This window comes from Heliangelus exortis, chromosome 7, assembly GCF_036169615.1.
Source record: "Heliangelus exortis chromosome 7, bHelExo1.hap1, whole genome shotgun sequence".
NCBI classification, from domain to species: Eukaryota; Metazoa; Chordata; class Aves; order Apodiformes; family Trochilidae; genus Heliangelus; species Heliangelus exortis.
The window spans coordinates 3,447,059-3,474,746 of NC_092428.1; the positions used below are offsets into that span (position 1 = coordinate 3,447,059).

At 36.7% G+C, this 27,688-nt stretch overlaps 1 protein-coding gene across 21 annotated transcripts in view; it reads right to left on the reverse strand.

The window, feature by feature from the left end:
- The window catches only part of KCNMA1 (potassium calcium-activated channel subfamily M alpha 1), a 368,746-nt gene that overhangs the window by 103,806 nt on the left and 237,252 nt on the right, over window positions 1-27,688 (reverse strand). For 19 of the 21 annotated variants that reach the window (XM_071748266.1, XM_071748268.1, XM_071748267.1 and 16 more), the window contains 7 exons: window positions 25,351-25,461; window positions 23,684-23,789; window positions 22,232-22,314; window positions 19,899-19,968; window positions 18,908-19,063; window positions 12,461-12,570; window positions 7,581-7,649 (listed from right to left, as the gene is read on the reverse strand). In XM_071748266.1, coding sequence (XP_071604367.1) covers window positions 7,581-7,649; window positions 12,461-12,570; window positions 18,908-19,063; window positions 19,899-19,968; window positions 22,232-22,314; window positions 23,684-23,789; window positions 25,351-25,461 — 705 coding nt within the window. Of the gene's footprint in view, window positions 1-4,056; window positions 4,069-7,580; window positions 7,650-12,460; window positions 12,571-18,907; window positions 19,064-19,898; window positions 19,969-22,231; window positions 22,315-23,683; window positions 23,790-25,350; window positions 25,462-27,688 lie in introns of all 21 variants that reach the window. The other 2 variants (XM_071748286.1, XM_071748285.1) reach the window with 1 other exon arrangement.

Consider the following 27,688-nt stretch of genomic DNA (forward strand, 5'->3'; position numbering starts at 1 on the left):
CATAGAATGAATCACTAAAAAATGGTTTGGGTTGGAAGGGACCCTTAGAGATCCCCTAGTTCCAAGCCCCTTTATTATGGTCAGAGGTATTTTTCACTAGAAGGGATTGTTCAAAGCCCCAAACAACCTGACACTGAGCACCTAAAGCTCAGGAAAGGATGAGGAACAATAGCATCTATCCAGCTGAAACTGAATTCCCTGACTGACAGAAATATAAGGAGGTGAAGCAAAATGGGAATTAGTGCACAATTGGGACGCACAGTTTAAAAAACTAAATGGAAAAAACCAAATGCAGTCAGAAAAATTCTAAGCATCTCTTCACATAGATGTATGCAATAGATGACACAGATTGCTCAATAAGTTAAGATAGGACATGATGACTTTTTCATATGTCAGTGGAGAACAGATACCTTTTAGTAACTTTCTGAACAATTTACTGATTTTTTGGGTTTATACCTTTCTGATGTTTCAAGCAGACTTCCTACCTTCAGTAAGATACAGGTATGTGTAACTGTCTGCTCATCCATTCTTACTAACCTGAACCTATGCCAGAACAGGAGCAGTGCTCAAGACCTTTTTGGCAGTTCATGGATGATCATCTGCACAATATAATATTTTGACCTAGATAAAGAATGTCATACTATGTCTTTCCTTAAAGCAATAAAAGTGAGCTAAGGTTTTGATTACAAATCTTAGGTCTTCCATGTTTTGCTGAATTTAAAAATATCTGATGGACAACCTGACAGTTGGAGGCTTGAAATGTAGAAAGATTTGTGAACTGATATTTTGGAGCAGGACTAATTTCTTACAGCTATTTATTTTTCACTCATCTCTGCTGTTGGGTGATTTTCACTTGTAGCCTGCTTTCAAATTCCATCCATGTTGGAGTCAAATTGTGTTTCTTGGGTCGAAATAGCATTAGAGAGTTTGATGACTGATATCTTTTTATTTTATAAGAATGCATAAACCATTATCTCTAATAAATTTTCTATATACAAAAAAATTTAGTAGAAGTTGAAAAATATTTCCTGTTGTTTTCTGTAATATTCAGCTATCACCTATGTGAACCAGATGGAAAAAACAACCAATCAGCTTTAGAGTCCAAACCATCATTACACTTCATGTTTATTGGTAGGCCACCTGCCAAGTGACTTGGCTCCACAGTTTGCTTTGCACAGCTTGAACTGGGTAGTTGGGAAACTTCATCAACTTGAACTCTTAATCTAGACACAGCATTCAGCCAGTTGATGACTTTCAGATTTGTATGTCAGTCTTCTCTTAGAAAAACATGAGAGATCTTGTTAAGATGGAAGACATACAATAAAGGCCCTAAAACTGAGCTGACAAAAGGTATGTGGAAATGCCCAGTGAGTACAGGACAGAAAATGGGCAAGAGTAACAACATTTTGGCAGCACTATGGGAAGACTAAAAACTGGAAGACATAGATAAGGTCAGTTGATAGCCACATACACTGAAGAGTTCATGAAAGGATTTTCCTTGTCAGCAGCTTCAGTTATATACTATTCTTGTTTGATATTACTTTCAAGGTTATATTTCAGACAGCACTAAAGGTGGGATTCATCTCATCTGTCTTAGAAGGGAAACTGCTTTCAGGAAATGTCTCTCTCTTTTCCCATGCAATCATGAGCTATGTCTGGATAACTAAAAGGAGAACAGACATCTAACATTTAGACTGATAAAGTTAGGTGAGATGAATCCCAGTATCAGTGACCAACTGAACAATTCATCCCTGCATCAAGGAAACTTGTCTGATTCAGAAACACTCTCATTTTTTTTCAGATTCATGGCTACCCTTGTAACTGCCATCATCCTTGCCTTAAGAAAAAAAGATTAATTGTAGAATTAACTGAAACACAAACTGCAAAATTTTCACTAAATAAATAACAAAAACTCTAGCAACTCTGCTTGAAACCTTGTGGTAATGTACTGTACCATTCCCCAATGTGACTGAAAGTGGCAATACCATCTAGCAATCAGGAAGATATATAGTTATTATTAATGAATATATGATCTAAACCAAGCCTGCGTGGTATTACTGACTATAACTACCACATTTTAAAATAAAGCCACCTATTATTTTTAATTGTTTCATGCCATGCCCAGATGAAAAGCACTACTGTTAGCATCATGGCCTGTTAAAATGTGCCATGTCCTTCACACATCTTGAGTCAGAATTACAACATTAGTTTGAGACAATTTTTTTTGATTCAGGGTGTATTTTGAAATGGAATGCACAGGCCCACAAATCCCACAAGGGGAGTTGTGTGCATACCAGCCTCACACTGATTGTAACTCATAAGCATTGCTTCTTTCTTCTGGGCTCTATCATTTACATTCATTCAGACCCATCATTGCTCTACACAGAAAAATCCAGTAAGACACTAAAAAGAATACAAGGCAAAAGACACAGTGCACATTACATGCTACAGTATATTAAAGCTTAATTACTACAAGCATATAAAAGGTTGCTCCCAGGAGTTAAGTTCTTCACAACAGCAACCACTAAGTCATGGTCTGCAGGATGTGGATAAGGTATTTTATTGGGGCATCATCCAAACTAGTTCAACAGTGCTGGTGAATTCAGTACACTTTGAAACAAATAAATTGCTCCTTCTGGTTCCAGAAGTGATTGATTATCAGTACAATGAAGCAGCACCTACACTTTATTCTGGGAGCAAGCAACTTCACTTGGTACAACACTTCTTCATATTGCTCATCATGCCAGCGTTCACATGCCTTCACCACAAGATAAAATATACTTCAAAGCAAGAAGCAAAGTAGAGGTGCAACAACTGCAGATCCTTGAAGATGCTAAGTGTTGCAGTAACTTCTCTGCAGTTGGATCATATCAATAATGCCAAACTGACAGGAAGCCACCTCTCTTTTCACACATCTAACTCAGAAACAACAGGAGAATAAGACTAAAAAAATGACATAAATATAAGAAGTACGACAAGCACAACAGAACAGACATAGAAAGTAAAGCTGGGACAGTACGGATTGAAATGTGTGGACAATGAGGATGGGTCTCCAAAGAGCACCACTGACAGACAGACTCCTACAAGCAAATAGAAGAACAAAGCTTAGAAGGGAAGAGAGATGAGGACAGGAGAGGATATGGAAGAGCATGTCTTGTTTTCTTCCTCGAAATCAATAGCAAGATAGAATTTAGACTAGAGAAGGGCTGACAGAATGGGATAGCAAATGAAAATACATAACATGCCATCCCAAAAGAAAACCCAAAGTGAGAAACAAATACATTCAGTAACATCTTAATAAATGAGCTGCATAAATGTCACTAAAATGAATGTGACAAATAGTACAGACTACCCATGGCACTTTCACTGGGACAGTACAACAGCTTTAATGAGGACTACATTATGAATGACCGTGTTCCAAACAGGATCAGCAATGCAAAGAATCACATATTTGATTGTGGGCAATGGAAGGTGAGACTACAAGAGAACATGAACTACTGTATTGTTAAGATGTGTTCTGAAAGAAGACTCTGGGGGAAGAAGGACATCAGTGAAGGTGTGAGGATGGAGACAATATGGCAGCACAAGGGCTGGTTAAGATGAAATACACACTGTCACAGTACAAATGAAAAAAGAGGAGGGGAGATGTTAACAGTAAAGTTTGCTTTTCAAATGCAACAATCTGATACACCAATGGCTCAACAAGGGGGGGGAAAAAAAAAAAAGAAAAAAAAAGCCTAAAAAACTGATACTGATTTATTTTGTAATTCCTGCAAAGAAGTTAGTGCACGTGTCACAAGAACCAATGGAGAGGCAAAATGCTATTCTCTCTCCTTTTTGGGATTGGGGGCTCATATATAAATATACACACAGATATGTATATACACACACACATAGACAGATGAATATGTATATATCTATATATGTGTGTGTATATACAGAGAAAGATAGACAAAGATGTTATCTTCCTGGGTTCTTGGCAAGGAATTAGTCCTGAAGTTAGAAGGAGTGGAGGTAGGATTGAGGTTGGAAGGAAAGGTAACGAAGAGGGCATACCGCTTTCGGCTTCTGCAAACGACAAGAAGAAAATTGCAAATCAAACACTTTGATAAGAAATCAAGTGACACAAAAGCAAAAAAAACCTTTATTTCAAAGTCTTCAAGGCTCAAAGGTTTTTCTGCTGAGAATGAGAACAAATACATGGATAGACAAAGAGGAAATTTAACAAGAGGGGTAAACACGGGATGCAGGAGGGAAGAATCCCGGTTAGGCTTTTCCTTCTTGGTTACTCACATGGAAAAAGAAAACAAAAGGGGAAAAATTAAGGGAATATAATCTCTAAAAGAGATTAAAGATGAGGAGTTTGAATGTCTGCATTTTGAACTGATATTTTTTGCTGCCTACTCAAGGACCTCTGCTGGGACATTTTCATGTTGATGTTCTCCATGTTCCTTTAGCATTTTTTCTACAGATGAAATAAATCTTCCCTAAAAATGACCTAAGAAAAAACCCTTTTTAAGCTAAGTGTTTGGCTTGCATCAGGGACACAAAAACTTAATTAACAAGTGCTTCCTGCTCTTAATAGTTAGATATGAAGAAATGGCTAACTCGGGTTGTCACCTGGAACTCCTAAAGTGCAGACCTTAGTAGTTGGCCTGAAACCCACTAAATTCAGTCAGATTTGGTAAACGCTAAGGTTTCCTTGGCAACTGAGCAGAAATTAAAACATTATTAAATATATAAAGGTTAATGATTCTAATTATGGCTATTTTATTGAGTCTTTTAAGACTGATGAAGAACAGTTGCCTAAAATTATAAAAATATTACAGATACTTTACACATTATGGGAAAACAAGTTTCTATTTATCATATCTATTAGTACAGAAACTATATTTAGGCTTGAAAATTAAATTCTGCTTTTAAGCCATCTTCTAATATCATGTATTGTTAATAATTAACTATATATTGTTAAATATCATATATTGTTAATAATTAAAAATTATTGTTAATAATCTAACACTGTCAAATCTTGTTATCCAGGTGTGCTTACTGTTTTGTGCAGCTTTATTCTAAGTCAGGAATAAAGGAGAGAGAAGGAAAAAAACAACTGCAAGCTCAGCTACTGCTAACTTGTACATTAATATTAGCTTGAAGAGACCTCAGATGATTTATAATTACTATTGATTCCAAATTCCCTGTGGTAGAGTTAACAGAATTTGGTTGTAAATCAGAAAAAGCTTTAGAAAACCAGCAGCTAGGAGACTGCCTGGGGAAAAAAGAAACTGCATAGGTAAGTGAATATTTATGCCATTCTACATGTAATGAAGACATTAACAAAGTCAATGAAAATTCTGCCATTGACTTAAAATAGTACTAAGATTTATCCTTAACACTGAGGGGGAAATTTAGAGAGGGGATTAGAACCTATAGAATGCACCCACATTGCCACTTCTGAATTCACTTTGTATTGTGTTTCTTCTGAGTGCAAAGTGATGAAATGGATCTTAAAAGAACACTCTCTGTGCAAGTAAAAAATTGAATATATAGTTTACTTATTCAGATGTTATTATTTATTCAGATGTTACTTATTCTGATACAACCAGTAACTCCCAGGAGTAAGATTCTCATTCCTTAAGCCAAAAGAATGCTTCAAAAGTTTCCTTTATGGCAGGAAATACTAGCTCTTAATAAAAGGCTGCCACTTAGATAATATTCTAATTTTGTAATTCTATTTATCATTGCTGCTCTAAACTGTAAACTATGTAAAAACTCTCAACAGTTTTACAAAATATTAATCTGAACTAGAATTAAAAATTAAGGAAGCACATATCTACTCTTAGTCCTTTCATAAACAGTGAAAGCCAGAAGGGTACCCTAATTAGTTCCCCCTTTATTTTTATGAAGAATTTACAATGAAGAACTTAAGCAAGTCAGTATAATAAAATATTTCCAAAGTCAACATCAACAAACAGAATTGACAAATGACAAATTAATGTTATTCAGAGATCACTTGCACTTGTAAACTATGCTGTTAGAATATTTGTCTTAATTCCCCATCTTTTCATTTAATAAGATGCAAGGAGACATGAATATACCTAAGGAACTTTTAATTTTTGTTCAATGACCTTTCTGGTTAACTAAAAGGCTCCAGCTCAGATAACCACAAACATGTACTTGACACATTTTGGTTGATGAGCACAGAAACAAGTAGAACAGTGAAGATGCATCTTGGAGCTATCTCTGTGAATAATTAAACAGTGACTAGGAAATTATCACTGGCTAATAAAGTCAGCAGATACTACTGGGGATCAGGGTTGTAAGAAAATGTGAATATGTATGCTCAAAACGCAGCTGTTAGCATTGTTCTCTGCAATTTTGAGGCTTTTTTTTTTTTTTTTTTTTCCCCTACCAAGTTAATTGTGAACTGTTACCTGCATGGACTTAAGAAGAACTACTTTATTGTTTTACTTTGTGTTAGATTTGGTGGGATCCTCTGCATCACCTCAGGATTAAGAACTCAATCCAACTCCCACTGAAGTTAGTGCAAAGAATGACATGGAAGTCATGATTTATCTGTTACTACTGAAAAAGACTCTAATATTAGCACTGATGCAAGTAAATGACAGCTGAAGTAATGAAACCCTAAAGTTGGGCAGTAATTCTTAGGAGACCCAACAGAAACCAAATATTCTCCAACACTGGAAACACAAAATCTGGCAAAGAGTTCCACTGCTGTTACTATCATACTTTTCTTTTTTTCTAGGAAGAGATTAAACTGTTCAGAGACAAAAGAATAATAAATCATTTGCTTTACATTAGCTAATGTGGAATGAGATCATTCAATGGAAAAGTACTTTAAGAGCCCATGGGAGCTGGAAACTTTTTTTTTTTTTTTAAATCTGATATTTTATAAAAAAGTATTTTAAAAAGTACTTCTTAATCAATATAGTGTGAACACAAATAACATCCAAAATAACATAGCAATTACACCCCTTCGCATATCACTTTATAATACAGAAAAGAATGAAACAAACCCAGCTATAAGGCATAGAAGTACTTGTAATAAACTTTCAAACCCTCAGAAATTGTGGCATGAGTTCAAACAACAGAATTGGTTCTCCTGTGAGAAGAAACAATTGTCCTCAAAAGTTTTAGGTAATTAGTGGCCAAAAATAAGATGAACTAATAGGCATCATTCCAAATTCCCTATAGTAACACAGAATATAATCTGTGACAGAGGAAAATTAAATTCAGCTTAGAGTTAGTATTGCCATATTTTTATTATATGCCCCTCTACACGTTGGAGGGCACATAACATTTTTGTTGCACAAAAACAAATGTTGTTTCAAGCACTGAGGGACAAGCTGTCAAAAAACTGACATTAATTATTTTTAAGGAAGAACAGCTCAGAAATAAAAGCCTTTCAGTGCTATGTGAAACGGTGTAATGTGATGGCATGCTAACTACACTTGGAAATGCTTCAAAAATGTAAGAATAGCTGCGTTCATTCTGAAAAGGAAGCAGGCAAAATGCTTGAGAGTGCATTTCAGAAGTTCAAAATCTGTAGGCATGTGACCTACCTGCTTTCTCGTTTCTCCGACTTGTATTCTATGGCTATCATTAAGAGCTTTAGTTTCGCAAACACCAGTCTGTAGGAAGAGAAGAGGCCAAGAGTCAGTCCTTTTTCACAACCTACATCACATCTGTAGGGGTGGCTGCAGGATAATGAACACATTTTTTTCCTAAAAGATAGACTGAGAAGTTGAGAGCATGTAGGATAAGCACCAACTCTATGTTACCAAGTCTATTTAAGCAGTAGGAGCAAATATACAACATAAAAGTCTACTTGGCTACAGTTGTGGATGTCTTTAGCAAATTTTTCAATTCTTTGCTGAAATTCAGCCAGATATAGTGTGAATTACTTAGAAAATATGTATGTACTGAGCTAAAATGAAAGTACACTATTAATAAGTCACTACTTGTTAGCTACTGTCATGGACATACAACATGACCGTAAGCAATTTCTAATCAATATATGGGAAGCAAATTCTGACACAGCAATGCACATTTTTTTCAGTTATAGAAGTCTGTACAAGTGGATATTTATTAAAAAAAAATAAAGCTCTGAAATCCTGATTAGTCCATCACATCCCACAATACGAACAGGTTAATGAAGCCTGATTATCAGCTTAAAAAATAAATTTAAAAAAAAAATTCATTTTCAACCATATTAACACTATGGTATTCTATATGTTGTATTAATACAATTATATATCTGTACTGAAAAAACCAAACAAAATATAAATTCATGAGCCACAAATGTCAAGAGTTCTAGATCTAATTTTTGATTTTATTTTGACCACGTACATTCCTTTAGGAAGTACACTTCTCTTTCTTGGTTTCCTAGTACTTGATAATTTGATATTGGCTGTACTCCATGATCTAAATTCTATGCAATTGAAATGTAAACATATAACCTAAGTTAAAATAATTATAAAAAATAAGAATCAAAGCACTCTTTAAATCTGTCTTGGGTCAGTGCAGTGGTGTTTTAGAAGCAGGAAGGCCACAGGGGTGGCTCCTGTGAAAAGCTGCTGGGAGCTGCTTTAAAGGTCATTTAGATGTGGTGTTGGGGAGAACTTTGTAGAGTAGGGACGATGGTTGTACCCAAGGGTTGATCCCCTTGGGTTGGTTGATCCCAAGGGTGTTTTCCAACCATTATGATTCTAAACTCCACAGTTCCAACGCTTGGCCCTGCCTCTGCCCCAGGCCAAGGAGACATGGGGAGCTGGCTGTGCCTCTGTGAGGAACACAGTCAAGAAAGGGGAAAGGTAACTGCAAAAAAAATATATATATATTAAAGAGAGACCTGCAGAGCAGAGGGGAGGAGGAGGTGAGAGAGCAACACCAGAGAAAAGACACTGAGGTAGGAGGGGGAAAGGTGCCCGAGCAGAGATGTCCCCACAGCCCGTGGTGAGATGGCGGCCGTGTCCCTGCAGCCCATGGAGGAGCACGGGGGAGCAGCCCCTGAAGGACCACGGTGGGGTGAATGTGGATTTGTAGCCCCTGAAGTGTTCCAGGTGGGCAGAGGTGAAGCTGCAGCCTGCGTGGGACCACAGAGAGGGTCAGGTGTGGATCTGCAGCCATGAAGGAGCCCGTGGCAGAGGGGGTGACTGTTCCCGCCATGGGAACATGGCAGTCGGGGCGCGAGCAGCTCCTGAGGGACTGCACCTCACGGGAGGGACTCATGTCCCAGGGGTTCTTGAAAGACTCTCTCCCATGAGAAGGATCCTGCACTGGAGAAGGGGAAGAATGTGAGGAATCCTTCCCTGAGGAGGAAGGAGAAGCAGAAATCCTGTGTGGGGAACTGACCCTGAACCCCCCCTGTCCGTCCCCTGTGCCCTGAGGGGAAGCGGCAGGGAAGCGATCCGGGCCCTGCTGTGGGGGGGAGTTCAGATCTGGCTTTTTTCTCTTTCCCCTTGTAGATTAAATTGATTTTTTTTCTTCTCAAGGTGAACCTGTGTGGTTTTTTTCCCATTACCTTAACCAGGGAATCCAAACCTCCCTGTCCTTGTCCCAGTTCTCAGCCTCTGGGTGGAGAGAAACTCCTCCCTGTCCCTCAGCGGGGCCGAGCGAGCAGAGGTCTGAAGGGTCCTGACTGGACCTGGACCCTGGCACTATCATGGAGGAAAGAGCCCTCCCAGGACTCAGGGCTGGAATGGGACCAGGATAATGTGGAATCCTTGGTAGCAGGAAAAGTAGACATGCAGAGGGAGTATTGAATACTAAGTACAAATTTTAACATCAGAGCAGGTGGAGTATAGGGATGAATCTTGACTAAGATCAGGCTCTTTTCTAATGGGTTCATAGGTCGTTATATAAGCGTTGTAAAAATGCAGAGAGTGACTTAGGTCACTCATGATATTATGGTGTACATCACTCATACTGACATGCATTACTCTCTCTATATACACACAGAAGCACTCCAGACAAATTAATTATTTGTACCAGTTCCAGCCAGTGGCTGCTGATAAGACCAGGAGCAGGTGAGCCAATAAATATGCTGCTCACAGAGGTGGATACCATCACCATTGGATGGTAGTGAGAACCTGAGCTGAATATTTTAACAGCTTTTAGTTGCTGACCTGTCAGTCTGTTATGAAAACATTGAACCTAAGTGTCAATACAGAAAACCACATTGATTTTTTCTGTAATTCCCACATCAAATATTATATTGGTTTACAAGGTGGTTCCTGATTTGTAAGGCAACGAAATGCTGTGAAATGTGGAAAGCATCTTACTCCATACTTGGAAAAGATTTTCTTAAGTTTTTGTCCTTCATTACTTTTGTGTACTCTTACCCTGCATTCCACTGTTCACTCTGGGACCTATTAAAGCTGATCATCTTGGGATAAGAAAACTAGTTAAGGATACTAGAAGACTTCGTGCTAGTGTGGGAGAGTTTGATTGGTTTACTATTCAGTCAGCATCATCCACATCAGATCCAACAATATCCAAGAGCAAAGAAGGACAGGAATACATTCACGTATCAAAAACACATTGGTGGGAATATGTTCACACAGTAGACACACATATAATTGGTTATAAATAAAGCTTGCAGACTGATATGAACTTCTCTTTTCATATAATTCTTCACCCTAGTGTTGACATCAAAAGCTTGAAATTCTGCAGTAATATTGAGTGTTCCACCCCTACTGGAAGAGATGTTCCTTCACCCTCTTTATGTTTGTATTCCAAACTCTATAGCAGACTGTTTAGCAATGAATCACATCTCTAGACCAGCAAGACCAATAACCTGAGGAGGCAGCAAACCTCATTTAATTCTAGGGTTTTAAAATATCACTGACTGCATGAATTTTTAAAGCTAAATTACAAAAAGTGTTCTGTACTGTATATAAGTACTGTATATTTTGTGGGCCATTGAGCCTGCCCACTGATTTTATTTCCCCTTCACAAATCAGTGCAACAGACATTTTGCTGTCCTTCAGTTCCTCTGGAAATTGAACAGCCAATTCTTAAGGTAACAAAAATACCTACTCATTAATATGTAACACTGCATTTTAATTTTCAGTAATGCTTTGATTAACTTGAATTTAGTACAGTTATTAAACTGTTGGAAAATTTGAGATAAAGGTTTAATTTAAACTAGGAAACACAGATACCTAAGCATCCGAATAACTAAATGCTTGAGGAGAGCTGCAAAGTTTTGACATGATTCTAAACTTCAATAAATGCTCTTTCTTTATGAATTTATCTCAGCTCTAGCAGCACAATCAAATGGCTGTCAGTTTTGTGCCAAATACAGTCTCGGTCACATGTTTCTGAGAAATCATGCAGAAATCCAATCATGTTTGACAATCATTTGGCATGGAGATGTAGTTTTCATGATTATAGTTAGTTTCTAGTTAGAAAAACACGTTTTTAAATGGGTAAAATTTGTCTAATAGTTGTTTCTCCCTCATTCGTATGCTATAATTTATGGTATACTATCAAAAAAAATCAAAAAAAGTGGGAGAAGTCAGAGAAGTTAAAGAAAAATCATTCTCCTTTACAGGAGAGATGGCATCTTCTTGCTCTGTTTCCTCCTCCAGAATTGAGCCTGCAGATTTTTTTAATGTTGCCTAGTTAAGACATCAAACTTCAGAGTAGGGACTGTTTCTTTTTTAAGCATTTGCACAGTGCCTATCAAAAAGCTGTCCACAGTCTTCATTGTGACCTTTTGGTACATCTGTATGAAGATTAATGCCAACAGGAGAGGAAACATGACTGCTAAAACTACCATGACTATGTTTGTGACCACATTATTTATCACAGAAAATTGATTTGTGCAGACAAATCTCTCACTCACAGAATCATTCTAAAACAAATATAAGAACTTACAGTCTCTAGAAATAAAGTTGTAAATGGCTTATGCTATGGTTATACATCACATGCTTCAAATACTCCTTTCTGATTACAGAATAGTGAGATTTTTTCTGACATATTTCAACTTGTTAAAAGTGGTTTGCAACCAGTTACACAGAGCTCTGGATGCCACACTACTTATAGGACTACATCTGTCCCATTAATTAATAGTTTCCTTGTGGTGGGCCATAAACCAAGACACTGACATCCACTATTCAAAGAACAGAAATCATTAGAAGAAACAATAAGACAGAACTTAGGAGTAGATGGTTACATTTAAATGGAGTGCTGATTAATTTGTTACACACTGAAAACATCCCTGCTTTCATTTACAATCACTTAATTCCAAATCTCTTCTGAAACCAGGAATTACAATGCTTGGAATACTTCCATGCAGTGACTGCTTTAATGTTTATTTTATTGGAACCCATCTGACGTAGCAACATCAGGACTGTAAAAAATCTCATGCAGAAACCTTAGATTTCACTTGAGAGAAGGCAAATACCTAAGTACATTAAAATGTATTTCTACTTACTCACAAACTGCAGGGAAGGACAAACCCACAAAGGCACTAGACAGATATTCTGTGTACATTTCATTTGCAACTCCTTCCAGGTAGTATTTCTGCCACGTATCCTCCTCAATCTAAATCAAAGAAACACAGATGCAGAGTTCTGAGTAAAACCAATATCTTCTGTAACATGCAAAGTTGCTTAAACATGACCCATCTCTTGACAAATAAACCAAAAGGCTGTTATGACAATTAATATTACTTATTTTTACAGGATTTTGTGTAAACGAAGAGCCCACGTAGTCAGTAAATCAAGCATCCTATATCAAAATAATAGACAATTCTTGCCAAACACATACAGTGCAGGTGTCATACTTCCTAACTCAGTGAGTAAAACTAGGATTATCTTATTCATTACTAGGAAATGAAGCAATGGCCACATTAAAAGGCTTCAGAAAGGGAATTACAGCTGAGCTTCTAGGGTTGCAGAAGGACATGACAGGTGGGCACTGTCCTAGCAGTGTGTGTAACAGCTACAGCTCTGCTAAATGTTTTACTGCAAGAAGCATTTCCTACCATAATGCTGAGTTTTTTAAAATCTTAGAACTTGAAAGCAAATCTCCCCTGTAAAAGCCTGATCCCACAGCTCCTTTAAACCACTCGACCCTTCTCTACTGGTTCTGACATGGTTGGGTTCATTGTCTGAACAGCACAAAGCAGAAAGAAACAACAGTGTGTTTTAACATGATTTAAGTTTGGAAAAATAAAAATATGTTTTCCATTATATTATTAATATGCTATAATAGTAAGTTATTACATTAGTCATTAGATTAGTTAGTATTACTATTACTGTTATATATTATTTTATAGATAATAAATATTTCACTGGAAATTCGTGTGACACAAATCTCTTTTGGACAAACAGTTTTCCAATATTAAAAAAAAAATAACCTGAATTCCACAGCTATTTTTATAGGACTACTATAGTATTTTATGTAAGTTCAAATTTATATCCTACAGGCTTATTACTAGCTCTTTCCAGCATCTTAAACTACTCAACAGCCACTTCTTCAAAACAATGTTCTGAAGAACAGAATGAATGGAAACTTTTTAAGACATCAGTGAAACACAAAATTAGTTGATTTCTTTTCAATTTTCTCCTGCTGATGATAGGCTGCCCAGTAACCAGTTGCTTAAGTTCTGGAGAAGTAAATAGCTGCAAGAATAAACTGCAATATGGAGATGTTCCAAATCATACCCTCCCTGACAAGCAGGCTGCAAACAATCAAGAGAAATTTCTTCCATAGAAATTGTTTCGCCATTCAGAGACCATGTGGGGCTCTAAAATGGGTTTGCATTGTGTTCTTCTCCACCACACACAGAGAAGTCATATCACTTTTTTTTTGTGCCCCTTTTATTCATGTGAAGCCTGCAAACATTGTCCATCAACAGCTCATTATGTATAGAAAACAAAGTGCAGGCACAGTAAAAAGAAAAAAGAGTAATGATAGGAAGGACATGTTTGTGACTTATGGCCTATTTTGTGCATTTTTCTTAGATTGACACCACCTGGGGCTGGAAAAAAATATACAAATAAATTACATGTTTCTTCTTTTTATTTTCTTCCCTTGTGCTCTTTTCCTTAGGCAGATGGTTTTGCTTTGGAGGAAGGAACTGCAGATCAGATCTATAGTTAAGTGTTCACTCTCTTTCAGCCTGGACTAGAAAGAATGAACTAGAAAAAACCATGATCACTCATAAAGAAGTGATCAAGCTTCAGAGCTAATTAACCTTCATTAAGTGACTGGAACATTTAATGTATGTTCTGTTAGGATAGCATGAAATGTTTATTAATCAATGTAAAGAATTGCTGATATTTGGGAAGCTCTAAAATGTTATTATAAGATAATGACAACAATAGACTGAGGATGAGCTTTTCATTTTATTTCCACCTGAACCAGGATTTTTTTCCCTGTGATTTCAGAGAGAGAGATGGTCATTTGCTTGGTATTTTTTGGAAGACAGTACCTACTGGTATGCTAAAAATGAAATAATTATTAAGATCCTCCAGTGTTCAACACTGCTGTCCTAATTCCTTGAGTCTTGCAGTTACTCTGAGTTTTAATAGAGTCAGGGTCTATAGATGAATATAATCAGATTCTCCCAAAATCCATGTCAGTGAAGTACTAATTTCAAAATACTTATAGGGAGAAAAAATACTTTAGGGCTCCCTGTTTTCTTGACTAATTTAAGTCTTTTTGATAATACTTCACATCTGCTGCCACAGTTAATGTCTGGATTTATTATGCCTTTAGATATGGGCATAAAAATTTGACAGATAAGTACTTGGCTGAAAGCAGTTCATCCATTCCTAGTCAAGAAGGAAGTTTCTTAGATTTGAAGCCTTACAATTTAATTTCCTTAAGTATTATAAATTATCAACTACCTCTTTCCTCAACCCCATTGTCTGCTTAAATCAAAACTAACAAGTACCCTTAGAAGTATAAAAATTTTAACAGCCTCAGACAGCTATTCCCACAGTTCTTTCTCTATGCACCAATGTTTTTTAAAACTGGCATGAAAAGAGTATGCTTTATAAAACATCAAATGTGCTAATTAAGATTAGCCCAAATTCGAAATGAGAGCAATATTGCTCACACTAATGTAGAGTCTTGTAGTAGATCAAAACAGAGTATTCTTCCAAAATTATGACATGTAATTCTTTAGATACTGGCCTTGATGGACTTGGACTCAAATTCTACTTTTAATACTATCAAATGCAGTATTTCTGTCAAATCATAATGCAAAAGATAGATTGCTTTTAGCTATTCAAATCACTGACTGAAAGACTCACTCCAAGGCAGATGCAGTCCAAGACAAAGTTATCACTCTTATCACAAGGACTGATACTATTTTGAAATAGCCAACAGCTTCCAACTACACCACTTTCTAATTCCCAGATTCAGTGATTAAATCTATTCTGTTCAGGCAAAGCTTGCAGAGAATGAATGTTTTTGCAAACAGGCTACATTACTATTGCACCTAAATCCTATGAGGGGGATGAGGTAGCCAGTTTATCACGCAGTCTCCTGAGGAACTTCACAGTAAATTGAGAACTTGTGTTCCCTTCCCACTCCCCTTACAAAATTCTCCATACTTTAGACCAGTCCAGGCCTGCCTAGGTGGCCTAAAATAAATAGCAAACCAGTTGATTTCTTCCATCCCTGTAGGTAAGCCCCTTGCTGATGCAATCTGTGGGACATTATTTATGCCTCTTTTTCAGCCTGGACTAGAAAGGAATGAAGTGGGAGAAGTGGGCACTGCATATGTGTGGGGGTGAGCAGCAGCTGCCAAAAGAGCCCATAGAACATTCCTGCTCTCAAAATAGCCTAGAGGAGAATTGACATTGCTCTAGATAACTTTTCAGATCTGCAGTGAGGTGTGCTGGCTGAGCAACAATGTTAAGGCAAAATTAATTCCTCTGCAGCCTTGTGTCACCCTCAAGAACCACATTCCACATTTTATTAATTTACACAACAGCACCAACCTATACTGGGCTTGCATGGCTGTACAAAGGGAGAAAACCTGACCACTTCTGCCTTTTATTCTATTTACTTACAATGTTTTTCACGTGGCTAGACTGAGGGTCTACATTTGCTAATCCAAACAGTATTTTATTTAACAGTATATTGCTAATCCATACAGTATTTCCATCTTTTTCTGAGACTATGCAAGTAATAAAGAATGTACTATTGAAACACAGTTTACAGGTGTAGAGTTGGATTGTGGGGTTTGGGGTTTTTTTTTCTTTGGCTTTATATATAATTTGTTGTGCAATCTATCTTTCTTCCTCAAGCTGATTTTCTTTTTGCTCAATGTGGTACTAAAGAGAACATAAGGGATTCCATATGAGATTACATTGCCAGAGCCAAAAGGAAAATATTAGGAAAAAAATTAGAGCATTTTGAGGTTTCTTAGTTTGTTTACCTCTAATACCAGGCAGACTGTTTACACAAATCATTTTGCTGTAAAGTAACACATAATGAGTTAAATGTGTGCAGAGTCACCATCAATCAGGTTGGTTTGTGTTTGACTGACAGAACATTTATGGCACATTAAATCACTACCTAATCACTTTATGAAGGAGAAGGAACAAACACACATTTCAAGCTTTCTTTAAAAAACACAGACGTTTCAGTTCATTTTCCTGGCAGTCTCTGAACTTGTGGGAGACTCCACTAATAATGTTTGACTGAGGGATTTTTGAAGGTCTGACAGTATTAAAACTCAGGGCTCTAAATGGAGTGGAAGTTCCTCCAGGGAATGGACATCTTTGTTTTCAATAGAGTCCTCTTGCACAATTCCAGTCAGTGTAGCTGCTCTCCTGCAATACACTCTTCAGTCACAGCCACCACTAAATAACACTTTTCTCTTTCAAATTCAGCTTGAAGAGTGAGACAGCTTGGAGAAAGAACATCTGAACAAACCAACCTTTTGCTGTCACCAATCGAGTTGGATTCTCATGAAAAAATATGTCTCGGTTCTTGTATGTTTATTTTGCTTTAGATTTTAATATACTCAGAGATCTTTAGAAATGAAGAAATGTGTTTTACTTGCCTGGATGATTCATTCTAAGCAGCTGACATCTTTTTAACCAGTACTAATTCTTGCATTCTCCCAATGTACTTTTAAGGGTTTAGCAGGCAGAGCTAGGTTAGCAGTTAGGTTGGACTGGATAATCTTACAGGTCTTTTCTAACCTGAATGATTTATGATTTGGCAATATTTTTTCTCCCTGTGCAGTCTGAAGATGACATCTGAAGAAATGCAAGTTAAACTGTGCCTGTATCCTATTGTTTGTAACTCTATGCAGTCTGGGATAGAAGAACAGAACTGACATCAACAGCTTCCTCCAAATCAAATTCACTGCTATTTTTATGCTCATTCTGTGTCTATAGAAATACCCAGATGAAATTTGAGTTGTGTTCTACAAAACTGAGCCTCCACTTTAAAATTGTTCATCAATCTGCCACTGTACTACAAGTATTATAAAATAGCTTGTAAAAGGAGAAAATTGAGGATTGAAGATGGTTAAGATAATGGTATAAGTGGTTAGACATACTCTGAGAAAGATGATACCTTTACAATTGCAGGTTTTGACTTGTCTAGATGTTTTATCTATAAATTCAGGCCATAAATTTGTCTCTCTCTCTGATCCCCCACGGTCAGATCTTTGTACACTTTACCACTTTCTGAATCCCTCAGTTTTCTCACTGCAAGTTAAGATCCAATATCAAAAAAGCCCAGCATTTAGACTGGGGCTTCTGAAGATACCATGTATTTGACCTCTGATTTTGGAAAGTCAGAAGCTGAGCAAGTTTCAGACCTACTTCTGATGTCAAGAGTAAAGTTGTTGGGTTTAATTCCAGAACATTTAATAATGACACAAACATCATCACTGCAGACAGTAAATGTACAGAGCCCAGGCTTGTTTCCACACTGAAAACTGGAATTGCTTTGACTATTTATGAAAGCCTGGAATATTTCTTACACAGGGGAGTGTGCTCTCTCCAATTGTTTGGAGGTCCCTAAAGGATATCTTTAGAATTTCAGGAAAAATTAAATAAGAACTCACTACCCTGCTGTGATATGTGCACCTCCATAAGAACAGCTCTGGCTTTCTGAGGACATTTTTTCATTTTTCTGATTTGCAAAATGAACTTGAGGCAGACCATGGCCTACCTTGTACTCCAATGTTGCCTATCCCATTAGTAATTCCTAATAATGGGGTTGAAAACTGAACATCCTTTATGTTTGGAGTCAGTATCCCAGAAATATGTGAGGAAGAAAGCACTGATAACTACAATTATAGCCAGTGAACTAGTACAGCTGCCATAGAAATCTAGGAATAACTGGGTTAAACTTTTGCCATGCAAGTCCAAAAGAGCTCTTTGACTGAGAAGAAACAAATATATGAATGATAATGTAGGAATTTTAGGCTTCAGTTCCAACACATGTTCCTTATTTACTCTCACAGTGAGAGGTTCACTAGCCACTTGATGCTAAAATCCAAAATGATCAATCCCTTTTTTTCTGGACACTTTATTGTTATATGGGACATACATAAATAATATTTTTGTTTTAGCAGCAGGGGCTTTTCTCATAGATAAATGTATTTTGTCTAAAAACACCAGAAATCTCTCCCTTGAAAAGCAGAATGCTTTGAATAACCACTGAAAAGCCAAACACTTGCTGAACTAAAATAAAAATATAACTTGACAGAACCAGGCCCATTGCCCAGTTTGCAGCAGAGAACTTTTTTCTGTATGCATGTGCTGGTTTTTTTGGTTTTTTCTCCTTACAAAATCTATTAATGTGTTCCTATCTGTTTCATATTTGAGCTGTGTTTTCTGCTCAGCTCTCTGACAAACTCAATTGTGGATGAACACATTCTAATGGGAGAAGACATTACCTTTATGAATGACCTCATAGAGAAGAGGTTGGCTAACATTGTTGAAAGGCCAGGTGCCAGGCAGCTCTGGGCTATGAAACCCAGCTTGAGCTCTGCAAGACAGATTGCATCATCTCCTTCTTTCCAGTTCCAGCTTGGGATATTTAGCAGATGTGCCTGGAAAACAAGCAAACAATCCAGCCAAACCCTACTGGTGAAGAACCAGGAATACTTCCTCAAATAAAGTACAGTATTGAAAGAGATAGCTGTGAATTATAAATTTTTTTTGCCTTTTAAAAAAATTTTTCTTCTTTGGCTTTTTCTGAGTAGTCAGAACCATTCCATGTATTTTGGAGTTTAAGTCTATGCTAAGAGATGTTGCAGTCTCACCTGTTATGGGCAAAATCTTACATTTCTCAAGCCTTATTCTGGCTGTGACACTCCACCAGGCTCATCCTCACATCTGAATGAACCCCAGAATGTTGTAAAATTTTCCTTCCTTTCTTTGTATTCCTAATAGAGAACTTTAGCTACTCTTTTACTGATAAAGCACATAGATAAATATACAGTGCCAGTTGGCAACTTCAGCTCTACATTGTCATTCAAGAAACACAAAATCATAGTAAATCTCCAAAAAGACAACAGTTCTAAGAGTAGAAACAGAACTGACTTCAGATGACTTGCCTAGAGGCCACCAATTCATCCTGGGTAGCTCTAGCATAATAAAACAGAAGCTGAGTGGTGAAAAGCTCATCTGGAATCAATACCAACTATGGACACTGGAGCTCTGAGAACTACACCCTAGGCAATTAATAAATGTCAGAGTATCTTGATAAGCATATACAAATAAAATTGAATTAACTTGTAGCAGGATTACATGACAAGGCTTATTAGGCTGCTTTTGTTTGGAAAGGGAAATGCTCACTAGTAGTGGAGATAGAAAAATTCTGTATGAATAAATGCAGTGTAGAAAAAAAACTCTGGGGACAGACACTTCTGGCTGCCATGTTACCTTATTGTGATACTGCAACATCTGAGTGATAATTCTTATCTTCGGATGATAATTCTTTATTGAAATAACTCTAAAAAATAAGGAAAACAACAAAATAAATGTTAGCAGTTGGGATATTGGATAATATATCCTGACACCTTCACAGTGCTGTTAAATCCCACAATTAAAACTGTCTTATTCATCTGCCTAGAAAGCACATCATGTAAATACTTTATGTAAAGCATAAAGTCAGACCTATTCAATATTTACAACTTGTCAAATTCAGTTAACAGCCATCAGCTAACACTACAGAACACCCAGCTTCAGGAATTATTCAGTTGAATGATTTACTCTTTAAGGAATTTGCAGGAAAAAACCTTGTTTCAGCAGCTCTGTTCAGCTACTGTATTCAGTCTGTTAATACAATCACAATTTTTATTTTGTCTTCAGTGATTATCTTCATGTCTTGGAACCAAGATATAACTGATCAATGATAATTGTCTGAAAAAAATCCCTTTCTTTCTGCCCCACCACATATTATTTTTTTATACTTGCTCATATAATATTTATTTATAGTTGCTAGACTATATTTAAACACCTTGAATAATGATTTTGTTTGACATAAATACATGTGTAAACCATCTTAATTTTTATGGAGTATTCCAAAGCTAAATATTGAAGCTGGATTCTGAACTCTGAATTTATAAAATACAGGAATACTTCCATAATCTGCAGCTTGGCTGCATTCTCAATAATTTGGTGAGTCTAAGATACATTCAGCTCTGCATGGATTAGAAGTGGATTGAAAGAAAAACACCTGAGTGGATTCATAACATGTAAGAGAGGAACATGAAATTTAAAAATTTTAAAAGTATTGAGCAAAATTAAAGAGAAAAAGGCTGAAACATCAGTCCTGTATGCATAAAGTACAGGAAGAAAAGAAGATATAGCAATCAAGACAAAAAATAATCTGAATTATTATGGAATCACGAGTCTCCTAAGACTCTGAATGCCATAACTCTTTACATTGGTATTTTGTAGGAGTACCTTGCAAGCTGCTTGTCTGGCTTATCAAAGCTAGAGTATGAAACATGAAAAAGTTGTATGCATGGTTTTAATTTATGTTATCATTCGTAAAGAAAAAAAAAAGTCTTCTGATTTCCCATTTCTTACTGAATTATTTAATTAAACATTCAATTCTGCCCAACTACATTCATTTAAATGTGAGAAAACACAGGAGAATTCCACTTTTTTGCAGCTTATTGCATTAAGTGTATTGTACCTACTAAGGATGCACTAATGTATTTATGCAAATAATGTCAAAATACAGATTCTTCCATTGAAATCCAAAAGCAATTTTGGAAATTAAATTAGGCATATTTAAGCTCTGCAGCTTCCACAGTCATCTCTCATGCATCCAGTAAATTTCTTCCAAAGGAGTAATCTTTTTTATTATTATTTCTTCCCTTCCTTCAATTCCCAGCATCCAAACATCTGATAGGGCAGTAAAACTGGTTCAGAACACTGGCCACTTCTATCTTAGAGAATTTTCAACAAAGCATTGACATTTTCATTTTTAAAAAGCAGAAACTGTCCTCATTAAAACTAGGATTGTATGAAAAAATATGCAAAAAAAACTGAACAGCTTAAATTTTTTGTAACTTTAGCTGTTGTCTACTCTTTTATCTTTACCCTTCAAAGGAAGGGAGGAAGCAAGCAGGACAAGATCTTGTGGTTCCAAAGGTGTTCAGTGCCTTTTCAATCAAAAAAAGCAACGTTTGGGTCTGTGTGTGTAAAAAAAAGAGGATGGAGCTAGGAGCTGACTGTATCTTTACCCTCACCAGGCTTTCCTTTAGCAGCATAACTCCTTGTAGAAGCAGATACACCAAGGAGCAATGAGGTATGAAGAGTTTAAGGGTCCTTCTGACCTGTCATTAACACCATCCCATGCAATATATGGGATTGCACCCATGGTGCATGCATCCCATGCACTCACATAATAGAGCTGCAATAACTGCATTCCCTTTCCTCTCACTGGGACCCTGTCACACTACAAACACTTAAAATAGGTCAATTTACTACTAAGTCCTACAAAATGGTTAAGAGTACCAAAGCTTGTGCTCCCAGTGTCTCTTCTGACACACTCTTCCTAAAGGAACTAAACTAAATTTCATGGAATTTCAGGATTCCTCACCTCTTGAATTTCTCAAACAATTCATCCCCAGAAAATAATTCTGCAAAGTCCTTTAGTGCAAGTGATCACCAATGAAGCTGTCTGTGGTGATCTGGCCACCAGAAGTTAGCTAATCAGAGGTAAGAACAAGAAAAAAAAACCTACTAAAAACTGAGCTTACCTCATGATATTGGAGGCATCTTCAGCATCAGGGTCAGCGCAGTATTTATTGGCAAGGATTAGGCACGCATCTGCTGACTCTATCTGAGACACCAAAGAAACAGCAAACATAAATAGCAACCTCTCTTTCCAGCTCTTTTTTCTCAAAGTTTTAAGGAATCTTGCACTGCCAGCACGAGCAGCCTCAATACTGCTGATTACAAGTGGCCAATGTGAGAGATGAGGAGAGCTCTCATATACACACAGCAATTCCCTGAAACTCTCTTATGATGCTCAGAGCAGGTCAATAGTTTAATTATTGACTCTTATTTTCTATCAGCTGAAGCATGAGGAGTTTACAGGCATATTTTTGTAACCAGACATTGGAATTTAAACCCCTAAATCCACAGTTCCTGGTGTATCAGTAGAGTGTCCCCACAAGTCCTGCATTTTTGTTGGGGAATTTAAATACCTTCCTTAAAAGAGACAGGAAGAGGCAATGAACTGATGGTTCAGAATTTGGGGAACTGATCTATGTTCACACAAACTGTAGCTCTGTTTAACTCAAAGCAGATGACAAAAGTATTTTTCAGTGTATGCAACCAAATACTGACACAGAGGGTGGAGTACAGAAGACAAAATACAAAATACACAGTTTGATGGTCATAATTTGAACATTCTTGCTCTGAGGAACTGAAGCAGTGTGTGTTGGGCTAAAAAAAAAAAAAAAAGTTCAGCAATTTCTGCATCCAAAATGGACAATAGAAATTATTAATACTCCAGAAAGTCTTCACATATCACTAATATATTCTTGGGTTCTTGGCCAGCTTAGATTCCAATAAAAAAGGAAAAAAAGAAACAGAAATATAAGAGCTAATGTTGTATCTGACAGCTTGACAGTTTTGTTTTTTTTTTCACCTAAGCTTCATGCTTTGCCTTAAAAGTACAAATAATTTACCACAAAGAATTTTAAACACTAAAATTATCTAATTTATCCACCAAAAATCTTAAATTTTTATTCCAGGACTCTAGACAATACAAAAAGGGTTTGACAGGTGAAAAATTGTTTTCTGATCATTCTGATGAAGGTAAGACAATAGCATTTTAAGCAATTCCATGCTTGAATGCAGACACTTAAGCCAATGAAGGCAGTGCAAAGTTTGCCAATTATATACCATAAGTGATGAAAAAAGAAATTTGTTTCCTACCATAATTCCCACCAAAAATTAATGTAAAATAGACTCTGGAACTAAACCCCAATGAAAAATGCATAAGGACTTCAATGGAATGGCAGACAATGTAACTTAAGCCAAGGTGTTACTGTAGCTATAAAGATCCACAGATGTAGATTTATAAGGAAAGAGATAATTTATTAGATAAAGCAGAAGAGATGGAAAAACAATCTTCTGGGCTAACATGAAGAATGAGTAGTTTTAAAAAAGTCATCAGGAGAAGAGAACAACAGAGGTGTTACCTTCACTCTTGCCAGGTCATGGGGATTAAGGACTGAACCCTGATAAAATTCCACCTGAGTGAAGTGTCGCTTAAAAAGGGCTTCCAGCTCAAGGTTAGGGGAGATACTGTGGGGGGAAGAGGAAGGAAACACAATTGCAAATGAGAAATCAGTTTACAAATCTGCCCCATTTCCTTCTTTTAGAAACCAGTTCGTTTCTTTACTTTAGGTATTATTTACTTCAGGTATTCAGGCACCTGCTGATGCTTTTCCTGTGGTGTGGCAAGAGTGTGCAGCACCTAAAAGGCAAATCCCATACAGCTCTTGCTCCTCACGTCTGTCTACAGCATTTTTGGCAAACTTCATTGTGCTCATCTGCACATTCATCATTTGTCAGCTTCTCACAGATATGAATCCAGAAGAATTGGTGCAAACATTTAAAAAAATTCTTAAACAGTACTACCCAAAGAAATTTTCTAGTAAAACAACCATCCTCTGCACGTCCCCATCATTCTCAAAACAGCTGAGGCCATCAGAAAGCACAGTGCAAAACTCACTAAAAGCCACAAAATGAACCCTGCAGGAGCCCCATGGCCTGTATGAGCTACAATTAAAATAAACATTATTATTCTGTGACTTGGTCTCATTTCATTTTGCCACATACCAAAAAATAATTCAATGGATCACAATCTAATATATAATGTTGTACCAACCATGTAAATATCTTTTCTGATGCCACTTACTAAAACAGAAGGGGTTTAATACTTCCATAGTAAGTGGAAAGATCTTTGCCATGCCAGATGCTAAATTTAATAATTAAATAAATTTAATAGCAAAACAGAAATGCAAATATTTTTTGGGAAGGGACAGAAGCAAGAAGGCACAAACAGGTAGCCAGGTGCTTAACTTCCCTCATGTGCATTTGCAGCTTTCTGATTCCTATCTCCATGCATTTTTACTGTGGGAATCTGCTTTCCTCTGACAGGCAACTCTTGTTATTACTTAGAGACAGGAAACAAGCAAGCAAATACAGTTACTTGAGAATATCATCTTTAGTTCAGTTTGAAAGGGATGGATAAAAAAATGTGCAAGGTGAGAAAAATGTGTGGATATAGATATGTATTATATGGGTAAAAGAGCAGCACTAATTATCACCGTGACAAAATATATCCATCTTTACTCTCTCTCTAAATTAATGTATCTCATTTATAACAAACCCATATCAGCACCTGTATTTTCCTTCATATAAATAGTCTGCAACGTGAAATAAGCATTTTGTCCCAGTCAGATCAAAGGTGACAATGTTTTCAGACAGCATACATGGCATGGCATCATTCACTAACTGCAGTGTTTTTACCAATTTTTGTTGTTTCACTATAAATATTTGCCACTAAAGAAAAAAATCTCACATTTCTTTATTAGTATTTCAATATTATTTTTTCACAGTCCCATTTCCACTTCAACTCTCTGCTTAGCTATGTACAACTGATGTCAGGTCAAGTCTGTCTGCTTGAAATTCCTTAGCAACGAGTTTTTTGCAAAAATGTAGAATTATTCTTTTCTTTCAGAGTGCACCATTAATAAAAGCAATTGTAAGCATTAATTTTATGGTTATCTGGAGCTTGAAAGACACAACTTTACTAAGTTTTAGTAGCAGGTGACAGGGTTTATCTTGAAAGGTTACTCACTTATGCAGAAAGACGATTTCTACGTTGACATCATCCCTATCCTTGTGCAGGAAGTCCTTCAGGAAGTTGGACACACTTTCAAGTGTTATGTGACCACAGACAACTATGTGCCTGTTACAGAAAAATCAGAGTTAATCTTGCAAAGAAGGTTAAAAAAAAAAAAGGCAAGAAAGCCGAGAAAGGAAATGATAATTCCTTGGCAAAAAAGGGACTACTTGATACTTCTCTAGATCCTATTCCATGAAGTCAGAAAAGGAAAATATCAGTTTCAGAAGGTGCTTTGTAATTACACATAGATAGACACTCTCACTTGCAAAGACTGCCAGTAACAAACCATTTGGCCAAGTTGCATTACACATTTAACAATAACTTGCATCAATTATATACATTTACTGTTTAAATTTTTGGTTTATGACACAATGAGACAGCAAACCTCCCTAAAATGATTCAGTATTTTTCCATGCTTGAATGCAGACACTTAAGCCAATGAAGGCAGTGCAAAGTTTGCCAATTATACACCATAAGTGATGAAAAAAGAAATTTGTTTCCTACCATAATTCCTACAAGGAGACAACTTCACAATCAGAAATCACTGTTCATTGCACCCTTGCAATAGGTTGCTTAGAAAATCAAAGTTTGCACAGATTGTGTCTGTTTCTCCATATTTTAATTAACAGATATAGCTGACCAGGTAAGATGGAAAAACTATACAGACATACATATTTTTATTTATACATCTTAAATTGGGAGTGGCTGAAGAAAAGGCCTAGGAAATTGAATTTTTCCTATACTTAAGGGACCTTTGCTCTTTTTATCATTGTAAAGCAAAGTCCACTGTGACAAGGAAATCCCACAATGTGTTTGTTATAAGCTGCTTCATGGAATAAACTCAACCCCAGCTTTCATTACTGTCCTGGGTTGAAGAGAGATGGGGATTGAGATGTATCTATTGCTAACACTTCCAACAGAAGTTGGGAAGAGGGACGGGGTGGTATAGATACAGTTTCTCAACTAACAGCAAATAAACTCCATTACAGTCACACAGGCTAAGCACAAATGCTACAAACACTAAATTGCACACTTTTTTGGCATTTGCCTTGCTAAAAGTACAGCAAAGCAATTCCAAGGCCAAGAAACAGACCAACCAAATCTCCCCTACTCCATAATTGTTCCGTGGAAAACCCAATAATGTTAAAACCTCATTGGGTAGAAACAACAAATAATAGGTGGCAGCAATGAGCACTTGTGTAATGGGCTATAATAGGAATCTGTTCTTGCTTTATAATTTGATGCTTGCTGAAATGTGTGTGAAAGTGAATAAAACTCACTGGAGAAAGGAAAATTATGGTGAACAAAGAATAAATCAGTAATATGTATCATGCAGGGAATAATATCATGTACTGCTGAACTTGCAGTCGTTCATATGGTCACAAAAAAGTAAAAGGCAGTTTTGAGATTATATTGATCTGCTGCTACCAGCTTTGTAAATAGTATAGCCAGGAGTTAAAGCTTTCTAAATAAAGATGATAAAATAAAACACTCATTTTGCATGACTTCGTAGTGACATCACCAGGAGCTTGATGTAATTTTAGAAAACCTTCAATGATTTCATTATTTTAACAGGCAAGGAATCTGTGTTTATAGGAGACTGATTATGTCGTTTTGTGTTTCCCACAGGACTCAGTCCCAGGCACTTGTATTGCTCAAATAGCTACCCAGAGCATCTGCTTCAGCTTCAGGAAGGTTGTGTTTAATATTAATCAAAGTTTTTGGTACAGTTTGGTACAGTTCTTGGACTGTAAACACTTAAAACCACAAAAATCCCTGCATTAAAGGCTTCTTGTTTTATAAGGTGGTAAGCACAGGATCAGAAAACAAGACATAGATTATATCAGTTCATCCTTTTTTTGGTTCAAGGGGTCCATGCCTATATTCCTATTTTAGGAATATATTCCAACCATGCCTATATCCCATTTTAGGAAGCATCCTTCCTTTCCCTGAGCTGCCAGCACATTTGTTGCACACACACTTAGGTCAGGAAAACCACCTTTAACACAAGGGTAAAATACAAATCCAAGGATTCACTCCCCATCAGACAGAAGCAGCTCCATCCAATATATCAATCAATACATCAATCTTGGAGAACCTCAAAAAAGTTCATGTTCTGAAATGATGTTTAAAACTTGAGTAGCTTACTTTAAATTCTGAACAGACTGTGTCTGCTACACTACATTACACTAAAATATTGGCAAGTTCTGGCTGTCTAGTGGCATTCAGCACTTTTCTTGAGTGTAAACCCATCTAGCATCAAAAACTGCAAAGTAAATGATAAATAGCA